Genomic DNA, 20,257 nt, shown 5'->3' on the forward strand with positions numbered 1-20,257 from the left:
ACCTATGCGCGGACCGAGCAGCCTACGTAAAAAACGCTCCACTCACCTTCCCTTCTAGACCCCCGACCGGCTCCTGCCGGTTAAAGCTGAGGTAGCTGAGGGAAACCTGAGGAGAAACTTCCTAAGGCCAGGCCACGGGGACAGCTTTTCCGACAGGGTGTGAGACTGGCCTACTCGAAGCAGGAGGGATGGACTCCTCGACTGTCCAACTTCCCGGTCACCCTCTCAGAAGTGAGGCCGAAAGGCTGGCCTTCGGCCTGGAGCGCGTCCAGGCTACCGCCGGCGCCGGGGGTCGCGGGTCGGCTCGCAGAGCGCGCGCGCACAGGGGGCCGGGCGGGGCGGGTCCAATACAGGCCCCGCCCCCGCCCGCCGGGCTCGAGCCCGGAGCGGACGCGCCCACCTGACGCACTGAGACTTCGCAGCCAATCGGGAAGCGCGGAGCAGGTTCAAATAAAGACGGCGGGTGAGCATGGCGTCGCTTCTTGCGTCTAGGAGGTGATCACCCTGTGTTGTGTTGAGGATGTGGCGGGTGAAAAAACTGAACCTTAGCGTGTCGCCTTCGCCCCAACCGGTGAGCGGGAGGGCCTCATGGAGGGAGAGATGGGCCGGGGTTTCGGGTCGGGGTCGCTGGCTGCCGGGCGTCGTGGAAAGCTGGGTCGAGCCTGGGGACGGGTGCATGTGGAGTCTAATGCTAGTCCTGATGTTCAGAGGACTGGGGTTGGAGCCTACTCTTTTTTTTTTTTTTTTAATTTTATTTACTTATTTATTTATTTTTGGCTGTGTTGGGTCTTCGTTTCTGTGCGAGGGCTTTCTCTAGTTGCGGCAAGTGGGGGCCACTCCTTCATCACGGTGCGCGGGCCTCTCGCTATCGCGGCCTCTCTTGTTGCGGAGCACAGGCTCCAGACCCGCAGGCTCAGTAATTGTGGCTCACGGGCCTCGTTGCTCCGCGGCACGTGGGATCTTCCCAGACCAGGGCTCAAACCCGTGTCCCCTGCATTGGCAGGCAGATTCTCAACCACTGCGCCACCAGGGAAGCCCTGGAGCCTACTCTTGTGATTGCTCGTGAGCTTCTTAGGGAGGGAGGGGAGCTTCTTAGGGCAGGCTGGCAGAGCCCAGGCTTTCTCACATTCTCTCTTCTGTTTTAGGGAAAAGCAGCTATGAGAACGCCTCTCCGAGAACTTATCCTGCAACCTGGTGCCCTCACCAACTCGGGAACAGGGCCCCCGATAGCCTACTCGTCCACCCCATCACTGTGCAAGCTAGGGCTGCAGGTGAGATTCGCCTGGCCAGCCTCTCGACTGGGCTCTTTGCCGAGGCCGAGAGCTCAGAGGAACAGAGGGCCAGGGCTGGAACGTAATTAATAACGATAATGAAGTTTCCTTCTTCGGTGACATCCATTTACAGCTATTCAGGCCAACAGAGAGGTACCCTAGGGTCGCTAAAGGAAGTCCACTGAGAACCCGCACCTCTATTTAGCTGTTAGTTTTTTTCATCACCTCCTCCCCCATTCTGTCTTTACCAAACGTCTCAGAAATACTATCACTTTGGTTAGTGGTCTCCCTCTTAATAGGGACTCACTTACGGAGATGTCAGTCAGCTGCAAGAATGAGGCAATGTCCATCCATTCCCAGAGGTAGTCAAAACTCCCCTGGGATCAAGTTACACCACTTCCAGACAGGGTTCCTGGACCACCGGAGTTGAAACTAGCTCCTTGTAGAACTGCCCACACTGAGTTGTACTTTTGTGAAAGGTCTTGAGAGACATAGCTATGTCTCAGTTCAAATAATGAGGATTGACTGTATACAGTTCAAATAATGAGGATTGACTGTATACATTTCTCTGCCTGTTGCTTTTCTCATTTAACAATGTGGTTTAAATCCCTCCATGTCAACTAGTGTAGAGCTAATTCATAAGATACTGTGGTATGCATGAATCATAATTTAGTCATAAATGGTCATTTATCCTTCCACTTTTTTTGCTTCTGCAAACAATGCTAATGTAAATATCTTTGTACTGATACCTTTATTTCGATGAGATACATTTTCAGGAGTAGGATTATTGGTTTGAAGGAAAGATATTTTTAATTGTAAATTTTGTCAGATTGCTATCTAAAATAGCTATTACAATTCATATTCTCTCCAGCATTGTATGACGATATCCATTTCCCCACATCACCTCTTGTAGTAGTTGTTAGAGATCTTTAAAATTTTAGCCAGTCTGATGTGATATCTTATTGTTACTTTAATTTGCATTTTCCTGACTACTAGTGAGTGTATCTCTTACATGTGAGTTGGTTATTTGGGTTTGCTCTTTTGTGAAATGCTTATTTATATTATTTGCTCATTTTTCTATTGGGTTGTTAACTCTTTCATCATTTTCTAAGTGTATATTATAAATAGTCATCCTTTGTCATGCTTTTTAGCTAGTTTGTAATTTTCTTTTGATTTTTACCTTTAATCCAGAGGTTATCTAGGAGGGGTTCTTAATTTCTTTTTCATCATTTTCTAAGTGTATATTATAAATAGTCATCCTTTGTCATGCTTTTTAGCTAGTTTGTAATTTTCTTTTGATTTTTACTTTTAATCCAGGGGTTATCTAGGAGGCGTTCTTAATTTCCAAGTGCTTAAAAACCATTTTGTGTCACCTTTTAAATTTTTTTTCTTGCATTATTATCAGACTGTAATCTGTTGTCTTTGTAGCCAAGTATAGGATGAATTTTTCTGAGTGTTCCATGAACATATGAAAAAAAGCATATTTACTATTCAAAGGATGTCACATTCTATTATATCCATCAGCAGATAGTTAATTATTCTGTCCTTGCACTTTTTTTAGTCTGCCAGATCTGTTGAGTTTTGTGTTGTCCTTGTCTGATTTTGGTATCAACGTAATTTTGGCCTTGTAAAATGAGTTAGGAAGTGTTTCCTTCTCTTTATTTAATTTTTTGGAAGAGCTTGAGACAAATGGGTATTAAATCTTCTTTGAATTTTGGTAAATTCAACCTGTGAAATGATCTGGTCCTGGACTTTTGTTTTCTGGGAGTTTTTTTTTTTTTAAATTAATTAATTAATTAATTTTGGCTGCGTTGGGTCTTCTTTGTTGCGTGTGGGCTTTCTCTAGTTGTGACGAGCGGGGGCTACTCTTGGTTGTGGTGCGCGGACTTCTCATTGTGGTGGCTTCTCTTGTTGTGGAGCGTGGGCTCTAGGCACACGGGCTTCAGTAGTTGTGGCGCGCAGGCTCAGTAGTTGTGGCACACGGGCTTAGTTGCTCCGCGGCACGTGGGATCTTCCTGGCTCAGGGATTGAACCTATGTCCCTTGCATTGGCAGGCAGATTCTTAACCACTGTGCCACCAGGGAAGTCCCTCCTTTAGCACTTTGAAAGAAAACTTGAAAATTTGAAATAAAATACATGAAAGTACATAAAACATTGAGCCTAACAAACTTGTATAAAGCACACATCGTTGTAACCAATACCCAAGGACATTGCTAGAATATCAGAAGTTTTAGCTCAACTTTATGTTTTAAAGTTTCATCCACTGCTGTAAATGAGAAATTTCATGTAAGTCTAATTCTTTTTTTTTTTTTTGTAAATAATTGGTCTTTATAATCTAAAGCTTCTAAAATAGTTTTGTTGTTCTGGTAGTTCAGAAAGTTTATCATTTTTTGTCAGTCCTGCTTGGAACTTGGTGAGCCATTTTAATATGCAAACTCAGATCTTTCTTTACCTTAGAGAAATTTTCTTCTAATACTTGTTAATCAGTGCCCCACCTGTATGTGTTCTCTTTTCTCCTTGAACTTCTTTTATTCACATGTTAGGTTTGCTGGATTTATTTTCCAGTTCTCTTAGCTTTTCCCTCAGATTTACATTTCTTTGTATTTTTGTCTTTAAGATATGTCTTCCACTTGATTGTCCTGATCATCCTCTTTCAATGCATATTACTAAAATTTTTGGTTTAAAAGTAATATTTATTATTTCCAGAAAGTCTTTGTGTGTGTGAGTTGTACTCAGATCTTCTTATGTATGCATATATTTTTTGGTGCAAATTGTTATCTGTTTCTTCCGTCAGCTGTGTTTTGGTAGGGCCTCCCTTTCCTAACTATCTTAGGGTTTGTCCTTTCTCTGGCTACTGGATCCACATAAGTACATTCATATTTTCCTTTTTTTGTTCATTGAGTCTCAGGACCAGCAGCCCTGCAAGTGGTAGAAAGTGCAGTGGTCTCTGTCCCTATGAACCAGCAATTGGGAGGTTGTCACTCCCTTTTCAGGGCACCAGGAAGAGTCTTTCTGCTCTTCATTCTCTTCTGCTACAAAGGCTAGAGCTCTTCAAATCCCAAGGATTGAATGGCGTCAACCCATGTGTTCAGGATACCCTCAGTTCTTGTGGTCAAGGAGACTAGGTCACTGGCACAGGTTGATGTTGCCCTTTCTTCCTATGGTACATAGATCTCTGTGGGCCAAGTGCTCTCTCACTCTAGTCCCCAATTTCTCATCTGTTCCAAAAGGAAGAAAATCTTATACCAACTGTAGAACTTGAGCCAGGGGTCCCTCTTACCCTAGAAGTGGGTTGGAGTTAGTATTGGAGAAGAGTGGGGTCACTTTCAAGCCACCATCTTCCCATGACATGGATAGATTATCTTAGACTTGTTTATACTGTAACCTGGTTCACTTGGAAGGACCCAGAATGGCTTCCCAGCTTTTCTACTGGGTCTCTGTAGTAAGTAGCAAGGCTTAGCCAAGTTCTTACCTAAGTAAAGGTAATGAGAACTCTTTCCTTTTTTGAGTTCAGACAGTATCCTGCACCCATAACTGTATATTGGGAACCAGAGCTGACTGTATTAGTCAACTACTTTTGTTTCCTTTGGCAGGAAGGCAGCAACAACTCATCTCCACTGGATTTTGTTAATGCTAAGAAGACAGACGCCCCTTCAGAACAGTTCAGCCATCCCTCAACATGTCTAGAAGCTTGTCAACATGAATCAGATGAGCAGCCCCTAAATCTGATTCCCCAAACCAATTCTACTCCCAAAACATCTGAGGAAGCAGTAGACCCACTGGGTGACAATGTGGTTAAAACCATGGTCCTTGTACCTTCTCCAGGGGGGCAGCAGCAAAACATTACACTCGAGGTGCATCTAGATACCATGGCAGAGACAAACAGCTTCTCTCTAGATGAGCCTTTGAGGCCAGGAGATCTGCTGAGAAAGGGGGTGGCCCCCTGCATGGAAGACAACTTTTCAGAAATTGTTCCTGCTATGCCTGAGAAACCTACATTTCAGGATCCTCCATCCCATCTGTTGGAGTACCCACAAAATCCCTGTTCTGAGCAACAGCTACACTGCTCCAAGGAAAGCCTGAAGGACAGTAGGACTGAGGCTGTGCCTGAGGACTTAGTCCCTTCTGAAAGTAATGCCTTGTTGCCTTCCTCCCTGCTCTGGCTTTCCCCTTCAACTGTCTTAGCAGCAGATTTCCCTGTCAGTCTTGTGGACCCAGGGGAGGAAATTTTAGAGCACAGAACTATAGAGGAGAGAGAAATGAGCTTTCCCACATTCCCTGAGGAGGCCGAACTGGGAGATCAAGCACTTGTCTCAAATATGGATGATATTCCATCCACAGGCCTGACCCCAAATCCAGGAGAAATGGAATCCCAGGCAGCTCCAGGGCCAGCAGTAGAACATGCTGGTAGCATTCCCGTCTCTGATATGGGGCCTTGGATGTCTCCTCTGGCCTGGCTGGAAAAAGGTGTAAATACCTCCGTCATGCTGGAAAATCTCCGCCAGAGCTTATCTCTTCCCTCTGTGTTTCGGGATGCTGCGATTGGCACTACCCCTTTCTCTACTTGCTCGGTGGGGACTTGGTTTACTCCCCCAGCACAGCAGGAAAGGAGTACAAACACATCCCAAACAGGCCTGGTGGGCACCAAGGACAGTACTTCTGAGACAGAGCACCTTCTATGGGGGTAAGTATCCCTGTATCTTTGTGCTCCTGGACCTCATTCACCTGCATCTGCCACTCCCATCCCTTTCCCTCTCTTCTTCTCATGTTCTTCTCTTCCTACTGCAGCCGTCCTCCAGATCTCACTGCCTTATCTCGACATGACCTGGAAGATAACCTGCTGAACTCTCTTGTCATTCTGGAGGTTCTCTCCCGCCAGCTGCAGGACTGGAAGAGCCAGCTGACTGGCCCTCACCCAGAAGTTCAGGACAGCAGCACACAGACTGACACCTCTTCCAGTGGGGTAAGAAGGTTCTTCCCAAAGTGTGGAGGACCCCAGTGGGCCCTCTTCCTTAGAATATGTATAAAAGCTGAGGATCTGGAAAATCCCTTAGAGCTGTTGGTACTCACTATACCCCTGGGGTACATCAAGACCTTCCAAGGGAATGCAAGCAAGGAAAGTTTTAAAGGAATCGGTTTCTAGATCTTCATCTTCCAAATGCACTCTTTACTAATTTGTTTTCTTTCCTACTTCCCCATTCTCAATTACCCTTGCCCAATTTACTAACTTTACTATAAAGAAGAGCATATTTACTACCTGTCCTGAATCTTACATTGTCAAGAGGCAGCATTCAAAGGACAATAGAAAACATTTGTGTACGTGCTGAGAAGGCAATTGACTGCAATGATTATGTAACATGTCATTTTTGTGTGCTTTCAACAAATTTGAAGGAAGACTTCAGTTATGTCAGTGGATGGAAGTTCACTGTGAGATTTTCGGCATGTATCTCCAAAGGAGCTCCTAGAATTGGGTGACATGCCCTTCTTCCCTTCTTTCATTCTTGCTTATTCCCATTATTTATGTGAAGAAATTTTCTCACAGAAATCTTTTTATTTTGGCCGCACCACATGGCTTGTGGGATTTCATTTCCCCGACCAGGGATCGAACCCAGGCCTTTGGCAGTGAGAGCGCGGAGTCCTAACCACACGACCGCCATGGAATTCCCTCACATAAATCCTGTATCCGTAAGAATGGAAAATAGGCATAGAATTCTTGCTGAACTATGTCTTATTGTAGGAATTATAGTAATCACAGACACATGAACTAATAAGGGGAGGGATGCTCCATCTATTTCATTAGTAGATGGGTCTCCAGTAAAATTCTACTGGATATGTTTATGATTTTAATTAAAAATTATATTATTACAGTGATTAGTATACAACTGATGAAAATATTTCTCCATCCAAAAGAGAGTTTTCTCACTTAAAATCTTAATGTGGGACTTCCCTGGTGGCGCAGTGGTTAAGAATCCGCCTGCCAATGCAGGGGACATGGGTTCGATCCCTGGTCTGGAAAGATCCCACATGCTGCGGAGCAACTAAGCCCGTGTGTCACAACTACTGAGTCTGCGCTCTAGAGCCCACGAGCCACAATTACTGAGCCTGTGTGCCACAACTACTGAAACCCACACGTGCTCCGCAACAAGAGAAGCCACTGCAATGAGGAGCCTGTGCACCGCGACGAAGAGTAGCTCCCGTTTGCCACAACTAGAGAAAGCCCGCGCACAGCAACAAAGACCCAATGCAACCAAAAATAAATAAATAAATAAATTTAAAATCTTACGGTCAGAGGAATTAAAAATTTTTTTAAATTTATTTAAATTTAGATGAACTTTTGTTGTGGTTGCAGAGATACTAATATCAGAGTTTAAAGTGTAAAAGTATGTTTTATTAGGATAAAATTCTGAGAGGAGTAAAAATAGAGGTTCAAGGAGAAAAAGGGATGATACAAAATTTCTGTTAAAGAAGAACGTCATTTTTTAAAAAAATTAATTAATTTATTTATTTTTGGCTGCGTTGGATCTTCGTTGCTGTGCACGGGCTTTCCCTAGTTCCAGTGAGCGGGGGCTACTCTTCGTTGCGGTGTGCTTCTCTTGTTGTGGAGCATGGGCTCTAGGCGTGCGGGCTTCAGTAGTTGTGGCACGTGGGCTCAGTAGTTGTGGCTTGCGAGCTCTAGAGCACAGGCTCAGTAGCTGTGGCACATGGGCTTAGTTGCTCTGTGGCATGTGGGATCTTCCCGGACCAGGGCTCGAACCCATGTCTCCTGCATTGGCAGGTGGATTCTTAACCGCTGCGCCACCAGGGAAGTCCCCTTTGTGTATTTTCTAAAGGTATCAAATAGGTATTAAATCATTATGGTTTATAAAGCAGAAACAAATACACCATTGTAAAGCAATTATACTCCAGTAAAAACGTTAAAAAAAAAATCATTCTGGTGTATGTAACATTTATACCATTGGGTATATTTAAGAGTGATGTAACAGTGTTATTTCAAACTGTCAATGTTTATAAGGTGGTGGAAATTACAGCCTTTGTAACAATTTAAACATAAGAGTACTCCAGCTTTCAAAATTACTGTAGGAGATATGAGAGGAAAACAGTTTAAAGACGATTGTTCAAGAGGAATCCTGCTGTGACAGCACAGGCCGAGGAAGTAAGGGAATGTGTCAGGGAAGGAATTGAGGTCCTCAGTGTTGTGACTGTTGAGGTAGTAGGTGGCTGCTGCTAAGAAGAGATGGTCTCGGGAATTCCCTGGCAGTCCAGTGGTTAGGACTCCGCGCTCTCACTGCCGAGGGCCGGGGTTCAATCCCTGGTCGGGGAACTAAGATCCCATAAGCCGCGCAGCGTGGCCAAAAAAAAAAAAAAAAGATGGTCTCTAAAACTCCAAAGACCTCCTTTGGGTTGAGAATATCCTCAAAATAATGATTTTACTTTTTGTCAAAATCCTGGAAGCCATAGGCTCATCATTCGTGTATTTTCTTATTTTTGTATCCTTTCCTCTTGTCCTTGACCTTGTTCCCCATCCCTGAGTTGGCCTTGTACCCTCTTTCCTTGAAGCTTGCCAAATCCTTTTAGAGACCACTGGAGCAGAACCAAAGAGAGGAAATGACAGGCCTTCAGCCATTCCCCATCACAGTGCCATGTCCTTGCCGCTTGGCTGCCTCATTCACGCTAATCTCATCACCTGCCTGACTGGCCAGCCCTGAGCAGTATGTGTGCCCTGTTCCAGGTCTCCAGGCGTAACTCTGTGCCTTACTGCATGACGCAGTCGGGAACAATGTCTGCTTTGCTGGGGAGGGGAGCGATGAACTCTAAGAGATCTGCCTCCTTATATCCAGACTGCTGCAGCATCGTGACTCAGCACTGCTGCTCCAGCACCAGGCTTTTTCCTAGACGATGGCTGCCTTGCAGCAGTAATGAAGGTTCCCCACTTTTCTCTCAGAACTTCAAAGTTTCTCTACGGCTCTGCTGCCTTTGAAATCATACTTATCTACTCCACATAGCACACTAAGATTTTCATCTGCTCCAAGATAATGAACAGACCATTAGAGATTAAGAAAATTAAAATGAGTGGTAAATAAATATTTGAGACGGTTACCATTACTGGTAATCAGAGAAATGCAAATTGCAACACGAGATGCTATTTTCTTCTGACAAAATAGCAAAGAATAAAATAGATAATAGTGGTAAGCATTGTCCTTTCGTCAGTAGGGCATAAATTGGTTCAATCTTTTTTTTTTTTTATGCTTTAAAACAGTTGTATTTAATATTACATTTAAAATTTTTTTCTCTTGTTTGAACATTATGCCTTTAAACGGGTTCAGCCATTTTTGAAGGCAATTTAAACTGCTCAAAGCAGTTCAAACTTTTTGACCCAGTAACCCCACTTCTAGGGATAAATCCTAAGGGGAAAAAAAAAATTCTGCATAAAGATGATAACTTCTAAAAAATGAAAAATAATGGTACATCCATAAGATGGGATATCCTACAGTTATTTAAAAATATATTTATGAAGAGTTTTTTTTTTTTTCCAGCCGTGCAGTACGGCATGCAGGATCTTAGTTCCCCCACCAGGGATCAAGCCCATGCCCCCTGCAGTGGAAGTGTAGAGTCCTAACCACTGGACTGCCAAGAGTTTTTAATAGCATGGAAAAATAAGTTTAATGTTCATGGTTTTTAAAGAAAGGAGTTCAGGGACTTCCCTGGTGGCACAGTGGTTAAGAATCCGCCTGCCAATGCAGGGAACATGGGTTCGATCCCTGGTCCGGGAAGATCCCACACGCTGCGCAGAGCAGCTAAGCCTGTGCGCCACAACTACTGAGCCTGTGCTCTAGAGCCTGTGAGCCACAACTACTGAGCCTGTATGCCACAACTACTGAAGCCCATGCACCTAGAGCCAGTGCTCCACAACAAGAGAAGCCACTGCAATGAGAAGCCTGCGCACCACAACGAAGAGTAGCTCCCACTTGCTGCAACTAGAGAAAGCCCACGCACAGCAACAAAGACCAAACGCAGCCAAAAATAAATAAATAAATAAGATCCCACAAGCCCCATGGCCCAGCCAAAAAAAAGATACCTAGAGATCAACAAAAATAAATAAATAAATAAAAAGAAGAAAAAAAAAAAAAAAGGAGTTCAGAGTTCATATAACCTCTAAGAGGCTTTGAGGTGAGGTAAAATGTCAGCAGAAGTTAAAAACGAGTGATAATCCACTTTGATAGGTCTCCCTAAAGCACATATCCTAGTCTCAGGCTCTCAATGAGGAGACTAAATATAAACTCAGGGCTAAATAACATTAGTATAATAAAATTAAGTAAGAAAAGCAGGACCCCAAATTTATTTATATATTATAATCTCAATTGTGGTTTTTCTTAAGCATTACTGTCTTTCATCAAATCTAAGATACTATCAATATTGAATGCATACCAATGTCAGTGGTGTTAAAATGTAAAGACAGGTACTTCCCTGGTGGTTCAGTGGTTAAAACTCTGTGCTTCCAATGCAGGGGGCACGGGTTTGATCCCTGGTCAGGGAACAAAGATCCCACATGCCACGCAGTGTGGCCAAAATAAAAAAAAATTGTAAAAAGGCAATCATCTTAGAATTTATTAAATATAGTTATTTCTTTCTAAATCAGTAGTCTACAACTTTTTTCTCCCCCTGACACCTGAGGGAGGTAACATACTCATCAGTTACAGCAAATCCCTATAGCAAGGAAATCTGGTGTGGAGGTATATTGAAATCTCTTGGGGTGGGTGCTATACTGTTGGTTGAGAATCACTGCTCTAGGGGTGAAATTGATAATGATTCTTTTTCCATTTTATTCACTTTCCTATTTCCAAAATTTTACAGTAAACACATAATCAGAAAAAAAAGTTATTTTAAAAAGTAATTTTTTTACCTACCTCTGGATTTTTTCTGACTTGGCTTCATCAAGCTGTGAGCCTTGCTCCTGATTTTAATGGGAAAGGCTCCTGTATCTCGGTGGTAGGGGGAATGAGCTGCTGGTGGTGCATGTTGCCTATGCAAAAGGGGCAACTCTGTTTCTCCAACTAGATGAGTAAGAAACCTCAGCATCTTCAGGAGAGCCAGGAGATTGGACAGGCTCTGCGGCAGGCCAGGAATGTCATGGTAAGTGCTGATTGACCTTATACCATTGCTGGGTCTCCTGTGAAGATCAAGAATGGCGACTCCTGAGCAGTTAGCAGATGATGGATGGTACTCAGCCATGGTAGTGAAGGGAGGTTTCCTTTTGTTAAGAACATCTCTTCCTTATTGGGAGCGTGAAATTGGGGTTGGTGGCTTCCTCCTCAGTGTCCCTGCTTACTTCCTGCTTAATGACTTTATTTGATCTAGCCTAACCATCTCTCCCTCTACAGCAGTCATGGGTGCTGGTCTCTAAAGAGCTGATATCCTTGCTTCACCTATCTCTGCTGCACTTAGATGAAGATAAAACTGCTCTGAGTCAGGAGGTAAGCAGCATGCAGATGGAGGCAGAGGCCTTTGGTGGGACTGAAATTCAGCCAAATAAAGAAACCAGACACAGTATATGATTCTTATCTTATAGTCTCGGCGTACAGAAACCTTGGTGTCCTGCTGTTTTGATGTGTTGAAGAAATTGAGGGCAAGGCTCCAGAGCCTCAAAGCAGAAAGGGAGGAGGCAAAGCACAGAGAGGAAATGGCCCTCAGAGGCAAAGATGCGGTAAGGTGTCAGGCTTTTGTTCCTGGATGTGGGAGGTCTCTTCCTAAGGTTCCTGCAGGAACATAAATTGACTTGAGACACAGATGGGTGGCCTGAGAACTGCTTGCACTGGGGAATAATGAACTAAACTACTGGTGTGACGGATAGTTATGGCTTTTTGTGCTGTATCCTTCCTCTGCCCACAATGTCCTCTCGACCTCTTCTCTAAACAGGCAGAGACAGTGCTAGAGGTTTTCTGTGCACACACCAGCCAGCGCATCAGCCAGCTGGAACAGGACCTGGCATCCATGGGGGAATTCAGAGGCCTTTTGAAGGAAACCCAGACCCAACTGGTAATTGAGGGCATATTCTTTCCTGGGATCCATACTGACACACTGGGAGGATGGTCATGTACCCCTACTTCTCTGTATCCAGAGGGACAGGGCCCCCTGCACTGACAATCCTTCTCATGTAGGTAGGGCTTCATACTGAGCAAGAAGGGTTGGCTCAGCAGACAGCAAGTCTTACTTCAGCCTTGCAGCAGGACTGGATATCCATGCAACTGGATGTGAGTATTTGGGGCCATTATACTGCTCCTTTGCTCACAGCCAGCCCTGTTAGGAGTCTTCTCTCAAGGGTGCTCTTCTGACCTGCTTGCTTCCCCTGGTAGTGTGTAACATGGACAGCTCTGCTGAGCCGGTTTCGACAACTCACAGAGAAATTTACAGCCAAGAGCCGGCAGACCCTGCAGGAACGTGACGCTGCAATTGAGGAAAAGCAGCAGGTACAAACCAGGGGTGGGGACTGCTTAGGCCTGGTTTCCTCCTTCTTCTCTACAGAAGGCCTTTCTGATGAGTGGTGTCATTAGCCTCTTCCCTGGGACCTGTCTTCTTTCCATCTGTGGGTTTGGAGACCAGCCAGTCCCTTTGCTATAAGATGGCCTTCAGCACCTTCTTCAGCAGCTTTTCTCCTGTTTCTACATTTTCCTGAGGATCAGACTTATTTGCTGCAGTGTTTTTGCCCAGGAACAAGGTGGTTTGTTGTCCTGTCCAGGAAGAGAAACTGGACTAAGTCTTGGGACTCTTGATTCAGGAGGAGCTGTGGGAGGAAAACTGTCTTTTTCTCCTAGGTTTCCAGGGAGCTGGAACGAGTCTCTTCCCATTTAGAGGACTGCAAAAGCCAACTAGAACAACTGGAGTCGGAAAACAGTCGCCTGGCAACAGGTGTGTGTGTGTGCATGCGTGCAAGCAGTTGTACCCTGCTGAGGCTTGGGGTGTGGCAGTGGCGCAAGAAAGTGCTCTAGGGCACTTCTCTTAGAGCAGAAGTGTGGGGACGTTTGGGCCTGGGGACCACATGGTGTCATTTGGATAATTTTGGTCTAGATCTCCAGGCTCAGCTGCAGATTCTGGCCAGCATGGAGAGTCAGCTAAAAGAGCTACAGAGTCAGCATGCCCATTTTACCCAGGACCTGGCCATGAAGGATCAGTTGCTCTGCCAGCTTACCCAGAGCAGTGAGGAGAAGGCTGCTCAGTGAGTTCCTCTCAGGTTATTGTGGCAGTAGGCATCCAGGATATGGGACCAATGGGATCTAACGTAAGGTCTCTGGCAGATGGCAAAAGGAAGAGATGGCATTAAAACATATACAGGCAGAGCTGCAGCAACAACAGGCGGTCCTGGCCAAGGAGGTGCAGGACCTAAAGGAGACCCTGGAGGTAAGGAAGATGGCTTGGGGCAGGGGAGCTGCAGGAGTGTGACTCTTCCCTGATGGTATTGAGGTGAGGTTTGAGACTCTGGACTGGAAAAAGCCTCTGTTCCCAGGACTCTAAAATTTCCCACTTAGATGCATTTCCCCCCCTCCCTTCCTCGCTCCTTGCCTTCCTTCCTGCTCCTGTCTCCCCAGTTTGCAGAACAAGAGAATCAGGTTGCTCACCTGGAGCTGGGCCAGGTTGAGTGTCAGTTGAAAACCACACTGGAAATACTCCGGGAGCGCAGCCTGCAGTGTGAGGACCTGAAGGACACCATGGAGAACCTGAAGTAAGACCTCTACCTTTCTGCGCTTCCCTGTTAGTGTGTATCTCTCCCAGGACCACTTCTAGAAGCTAAAGTCTCCAAGAAGGGAATTGTGACAGGGTCCGAGAGCCTCTTGTTTCCCCTCTTTGAACGCAGTTCTGTGTGGGGATTTGGAGAAGTGCTCAGAGAAGGTCACCTGGTGTTTGGCCGTCTTCTCTGTTCCTTCCTGATTTCAGGGCTCAACTGGCCAGCACCATGGCAGAGAAACAGCAGCAAGACCTGGAGAAGACACGCCAGTATTCCCAAGAGCTAAGGGTGCTGACTGAGCAACTCCATAGCCTGACCCTCTTCCTGCAGACAAAACTAAAGGAGAAGGTAGGGTCCGGGGTTTCCTTCTCTTCCCTTACAATTGTATCAATATCTTCGAATAAAGACGGTTTTACTTCTTCCTTCCTGAACTGTATACCTTTTATTTCCTTTTCTTGTCTTACTGTGTTAGCTAGAACTTCCCCTATAGTGTTGAAAAGGAATGGTGAGAGGGGACATCCTTGCCTCGTACCTGACCTTAAAGGGAAAGCTTTGAGTTTCTCACCTTTAAGTATGATGTTAACTGTAGGCTTTTTGTAGATATTCTTTATCCAGTTGAGGAAGTTCCCCTCTAATCCTAGTTTACTGAAAGTTTTTCCACTTGTATCCTTATTGTATAGAATGGTCTTCCTAAAATTCTACTCTTGTTCCATCTCTGTGACCTTCAGTGACTTTCAGTTGCCTACAGGATGTCTTCAACCTGTCACTCAAACTTTTCTTCTTCTGTCTCCTACCTCCCTGTTATGAACCCTTTACTCCCATAGACTGCCTACGTACTACACACACGTCTCATCCCCATTCGCACCCAGATGCGTGCTGTTACCACGTCCGTTCTCTTCTATCTTCAAACTGGAAAGACCTTTTCCTTCCTATTAAAATCCTCCCTGGTTCACCTTCTTCTTTGAAATGTTCCCAAACATCAGTGGACTCAGTGATCTCCTGCTATATTCCTCATGAACTTACTCTCCTTTTGCACTTGTATTAATTTTCCTTGGATGTTTGGTCTCTTCAACTAGACTGTATTTAAAGAAAGCAGAAATTAAGCCTTGCTTCTTTGGCTTCCCCACAGTGCACACTGAACAATAAATGGGTATTTTTCAGAATGCAGCGTTAGTTAGCTTATTCAACAGTTAAAGGCACAGCCAGAATCCTGAAATCGAATTGCTTATGATCTGACCCCATTCCCCAGTGTGTGCTAAGCACAGGAATCCAGTCTTGCAGGGAAGACAGACAGATGTAAACTTGTCATCTTGGCTTGTGATTGTGATAGAGGGTTGCCTGGATGACCACAGAGAAAGGAGCCTCAGTTTTACCTTTGAGAGTTAAGATGTCTTCTCAGAGCAGGTGACTCTTGGGCAGAGTCGTGAGGTTAGAAGTTTGTAGGGCAGGGTTGGGTATATAGGAATGCCCACCAGGCAGAGGGAATAGTATGAAAGTCATAGAGGCACTATGGGTACTTTTTGTAGTGTCTACCTTGTGACAAGACCTGGGTTAGGTGCTGGGACTACAGGTGAACAAGGCCAAGGCCCTGCTCATGTGGAATGTGGCGAGTTTGGGAACTGGGAGATAGCTCTTTATGATTGGATTATAGGAGCTATGTGGGGCAAGGATGATAAGGAGAAAAGGCTGGAGAGCTAGGCAGGAGGCCAGATTTTTTAAGGCTTGAACTAAAGGGATACGGAGGAGGGGATGAATTGGATCAATTCAATACATATTTAGGAAGTAAAAGTAACAGAACGGGGACTTCCCTGGCGGTCCAGTGGTTACGACTTCGCCTTCTAATGCAGGCGGTGCGGGTTTGATCCCTGGTTGGGGAGCTAAGATCCCACATGCCTCGCGGCCAAAAAACCAAAACATAAAACAGAAGCAATATTGTAACGAATTCAATAAAAAAGACTTTAAAAATGGTCCACATCAAAAAAATCTAAAACAAAAAAGTAACAACGTGGTGACCAGTTTGATATAGGAGTACGGTGGAAGAGTGAATGATGATCTCTAGATTGCTGGAAAGATGGCGACACTCTAGAACTGGGATTGGCAGACTTTTCCTGTAACGTGCAATATGATAAATATTTTCGGCTTTGCAAGCCGCATGGTCTTTGTCTCAGCTACTCAACTCTGCCTTTGTAGCTCAAGAGCAGGCACAGAGAGTATATAAATAAATGGATGTGGCAGTGTTCCAATAAAACTTTATTTACAAAAACAGGTGGCAGGCCAGATTTGAACCACAGGCTGTAATTTGCTGCTCCCCTGCTCTAGGATCTTAAATACAGGTGGAGGAATAGATTTTTGGTGGGGTGGGACAGGAAAAATGGTTAGCTCAGCTTTATACGTACTAAATTTCATATGAACTGTGGAGCAATCTGGTAGATTTTTCACAGGTAGTTGAGCCTTTGGGCCTGGAGATTGGGAGAAGGTCCAGTTGAGTGAGACAGATTGAAGGGTCATCCATGTAGAAGTAGATGTTTTTGTGGAGCTCCTGAGGTGAGGCCACCTGGGGAATGTAAAGAGGGTCAAGGATGAACCAAAAGGAGCCCACAGTTAAAGAAAGACCTGTGGATAGAGAGAAGAAATAGCCAGAAAGGCATGAGTCCTACCTGTGAAGGAGAGAGAGTCATGTCACACAAGTGAAGAAAATGAAGTTTCTAAAAGAACATGGTCATTGGTTATCACATAGGTCAGGTAAAATAAGACCTGAAAGGTGTCCGATGCCATTGGTGTACCAAATAATGAGAATTTTTGTGGAATGGTGGGGCAGAAGCCTGAGTGTAGTGGGCTAGTGAGTCCATACATGGTGAGAATTTTAGGCAAGAAATGTAGGCTTTTCTTTCTTTTTTTTTTTAATGGAAGGGAAAAAGAAAAGGCAGTAGCTAAAAGCATACTTAAGGTAAGAAGAAGGGTTTTTGTTTTTTTTTTAACTGTTGTTCTAGTGAGAGAGAATTAAGTTCAGGGAAAGGAGCTAATGGAGAAGTTGAAGATAGAGAAGAGAGGTGACATATAGAACAGCATCCCGAGGAGATGGCCGGTGAATACCTGGAAGTTCAGGGAACCCACTATCCCTGAAAAGCAGCTGACGTTTTTTTTTCCTTTGCCCTTAGGCTGAACCAGAGACCCTCCCGATAAGCACAGCCTGTGCTCCTTCCCAGGAACACCCTCTGCCCAGTGACAGCACCTTTTTGGGAAGCACCCTGACAGCAGTGGCAGATGAAGGTTAAAGGCCCTGGAATTTAGGGGTGGGAAAGTTGTGACTCTGCTCCTGATATCTTCAGCTGTTGAAGATGCCGCCAACAGACCCTGTCTCTCCCTGGCTCCCGTGATGGCCGACCCTTGACTGGGTCACCAGAGGGGCCCTCTACCATGGTTGCATTTTGTTTTAGAGCCAGAATCAGCTGTGCCCTTGCTTGGAAGTGACAAGAGTGCTTTCACCAGAGTAGCATCAACGGTTTCCCATCAGCCTACAGGTTAGGATGGGCTCCAGGGATCCTGCCTCATTTCTAGATCTGGTAGTGATGATAAAGACTAAAGCAGTGAGAAGTGCTTTGCTCTAAAAACCTCAATTTTACTTGGGCTCATTTCATTTCTGCCTTTTGGGATCGGTAATGTTCCGGACATTCAGATCCTGTGGGTGGGGAACATGGATAAGAGTTGTGGAAGTGATAGCTACACGCTCCTTCCTTCCAGAGCTAAAGGGCTCTACCTCTATCTAGTACTTTCTCTTTCAGAAACCCCAGGCATCGAGAATAGCCTGGCAGAAATGAGTACTATGACTCTGGAGCTTCAGAGCCTGTGTTCCCTGCTGCAGGAGTCTAAAGAAGAGGCTGTCAGGACTCTGCAGCGAAAGATGTGAGTGGAGTGCAGTCTTGGTGACAGGGGGCAGGTCAGGTGAGCAGCCCCTTATGTCAAGGGCCCGGGCAGCCCCTGGTGGGGACAGGAATAATGCTGAATTCTTCGCTCCCCTAGATGTGATCTGCAGGCTCAGCTGCAGGCCCAGGAAGAACAGCATCAGGAAGCCCAGAAGGCAAAGGAAGTGGACATAGAGAAGCTGAACCAGGCCTTGTGCTTGCGCTACAAGGTGGAGGAGGGGCCTGGAAGTGAAGCGATGAAGAACTGGGGCAACTGTGAGGGCCCACTGGGAGCTGTTGTCTCTCCAGGAATCTGGGTGGTGGAGATTTTCCAACCATTGCCCTAGTTTTGCCCTTCCTGGGGTCAGCCAATTCACATGTTTGGGAACCAGCTATAGACTGACCCATCTTCCAGGCTGACCTAGAACTCCAGCAGAACTCTCTCAACATGGAAATGTGCCTGGCCTGACATAGCCCTAGAGGAAGAATTGGAGTGTTATCAATTGGTATCACCTGGGCTGAGCATGGTCAGGCACAAAATCCTATCTCCTGGCAAGGGCTGCAAAGAAGCCAGCTCTCCCACTGCCTTCTTACCTCCCTTTTCCTCACAGAATGAAAAGGAACTCCAGGAAGTGATACAGCAGCAGAACGAGAAGATCCTAGAGCAGATAGACAAGAGTGGTGAGCTCATAGTACGTTCATCATGATGCCCAGCCTCTGCCTTCTATGTCACTGGTAGCCAGGGTCCCAAATGTGGGAATTGGGTCCCCTGGTCTACCCTTGCTCACCACATGGGATAAGGATAGAGAGGACCTTTGAGGGCTACTAGATACCTCTCCATTCTCATCCCCAGAGGCTTAGAGAGGAGGTGACCCAGCTCACCCGTTCACTTCGACGTGCGGAGACAGAGACTAAGGTGCTCCAAGAGACCCTGGCAGGCCAGCTGAACCCCGACAGTCAGCCCATGGCCACTAACTGGATCCAGGAGAAAGTGTGGCTCTCCCAGGAGGTGACTCAGAGTTAACAGAAGAGCTGGGCAACTGGTGGGAACCCTAGGCTGTGCCCCTACTGATCTGAACATATCTATAGGTGGACAAGCTGAGGGTGATGTTCCTGGAGATGAAAAATGAGAAGGCAAAACTCATGGTCAAGTTCCAGAGCCATGTAAGAATTTCCATGTCATTCTAGGGCTATTTCCTGTCACCACTAGCAAGTGCCCTGCCATATTTATCTTTCCCCACAAGCTATGTTGTTCTTTTTTTAAATTTATTTATTTATTTTTGGCAGTGTTGGGTCTTCGTTTCTGTGCGAGGGCTTTCTCTAGTTGCGGCAAGCGGGGGCCACTCTTTTCATCGTGGTGCGCGGGCCTCTCACTATTGAGGCCTCTCTTGTTGCGGAGCACAGGCTCCAGACGCGCAGGCTCAGTAGCTGTGGCTCACGGGCCTAGTTGCTCTGCGGCATGTGGGATCTTCCCAGACCAGGGCTCGAACCCGTGTCGCCTGCATTGGCAGGCAGATTCTCAACCACTGCGCCACCAGGGAAGCCCGCTATGTTGTTCTTTTAAGCGTAGAGCTTATGCATCCTATTTGCTTTTTAGAGAAACATCCTGGAAGAGAATCTGCGGCGCTCTGACAAGGAGTTAAAGAAACTAGATGACATTGTTCAGCATATTTATGAGGTAAAGGAGGGAGGGAGTTGATGCAACCAAGGCACTTGGTATAAGGCCTGGCCCAGGGGGTACTGATGAGCATAGCTGTGGTTCCCAGCCTTTGCTGAGAGCTGGGCCTGACTCACTATTGCAGCCTTCTCTGTGGCTTCCATTTCCCCCCCTCTAACTCAGTGGGTGCTTCTTGGGGCTGGGAGCCTTGGGCCTTTGGCCTGTGACCCTGAGCTGCCTTTTCTGTATCTCTTGCCAGACTCTGCTGTCCATCCCAGAGGTCGTGAGGGGTTGCAAGGAGCTACAGGGATTGCTGGAGTTTCTGAGCTAAGAAACTGAAAGCTGGACTCTGTTTCACCCCTTTTTACCTGCAGTACTCCCTTACCCCAACACCAGGACCAATTGGCTTAGAGCCAGCTCTGTTTAATGCTATTTAAATAAAGTATATTTAATATATTTCTTCAGGCTCACTGAATCTTATTTCTTGGGTAGGAGGTGGGTGGATGAGGTCATGGGAGAGGCAGCTTGGCCCTCTTGCCTGGGCATCCTCCACACACCCCTCCCACTGCATCTAGAGCCAAAGCCAGTCTCCCCCCGCACCCCGACACCTTTTCTTCCCCAAATACTCTGGTCACTGGACTGCTTGTTCCCTGGCTCACTGCCTGTAGCCCTGGTGAATAAGGGGGTGAGGACAGAGAAACTCAGTTCC

At 45.9% G+C, this 20,257-nt stretch overlaps 1 protein-coding gene across 2 annotated transcripts; it reads left to right on the forward strand.

Moving 5' to 3' along the window:
• The first annotated feature begins 433 nt into the window (after positions 1-433).
• Positions 434-19,998, forward strand: SPAG5 (sperm associated antigen 5). 2 transcript variants are annotated; one of them, XM_057537045.1, is made up of 24 exons: positions 434-571; positions 1,146-1,271; positions 4,865-5,955; positions 6,060-6,234; positions 11,328-11,402; positions 11,651-11,743; positions 11,839-11,973; positions 12,186-12,305; positions 12,428-12,520; positions 12,623-12,736; positions 13,082-13,175; positions 13,335-13,482; positions 13,562-13,664; positions 13,853-13,986; positions 14,199-14,337; positions 17,148-17,259; positions 17,427-17,510; positions 17,772-17,892; positions 18,010-18,121; positions 18,503-18,583; positions 18,745-18,900; positions 18,981-19,055; positions 19,489-19,569; positions 19,808-19,998. In XM_057537045.1, the coding sequence occupies exons 1-24, from the start codon at positions 521-523 to the stop codon at positions 19,877-19,879; spliced, it is 3,585 nt and encodes a 1,194-aa protein (XP_057393028.1). In that variant the 5' UTR covers positions 434-520; the 3' UTR covers positions 19,880-19,998. The 2 variants fall into 2 exon arrangements, with proteins under 2 accessions (XP_057393028.1, XP_057393029.1); XM_057537046.1 differs by having other exon boundaries at positions 11,654-11,743.
• Positions 19,999-20,257: the final 259 nt, after the last annotated feature.

Source organism: Balaenoptera acutorostrata, chromosome 20 (assembly GCF_949987535.1).
Source record: "Balaenoptera acutorostrata chromosome 20, mBalAcu1.1, whole genome shotgun sequence".
NCBI lineage: Eukaryota > Metazoa > Chordata > Mammalia > Artiodactyla > Balaenopteridae > Balaenoptera > Balaenoptera acutorostrata.

Bases quoted from the DNA above. Each gene is read 5' to 3' on its own strand.
- SPAG5 (XM_057537045.1), top strand. From the start codon at position 521: ATGTGGCGGGTGAAAAAACTGAACCTTAGCGTGTCGCCTTCGCCCCAA. The intron at 6,235-11,327 runs GTAAGAAGGTTC...TTCTCCAACTAG, and splicing joins CTGACACCTCTTCCAGTGGG to ATGAGTAAGAAACCTCAGCA. The intron at 13,665-13,852 runs GTAAGGAAGATG...CTGTCTCCCCAG, and splicing joins ACCTAAAGGAGACCCTGGAG to TTTGCAGAACAAGAGAATCA.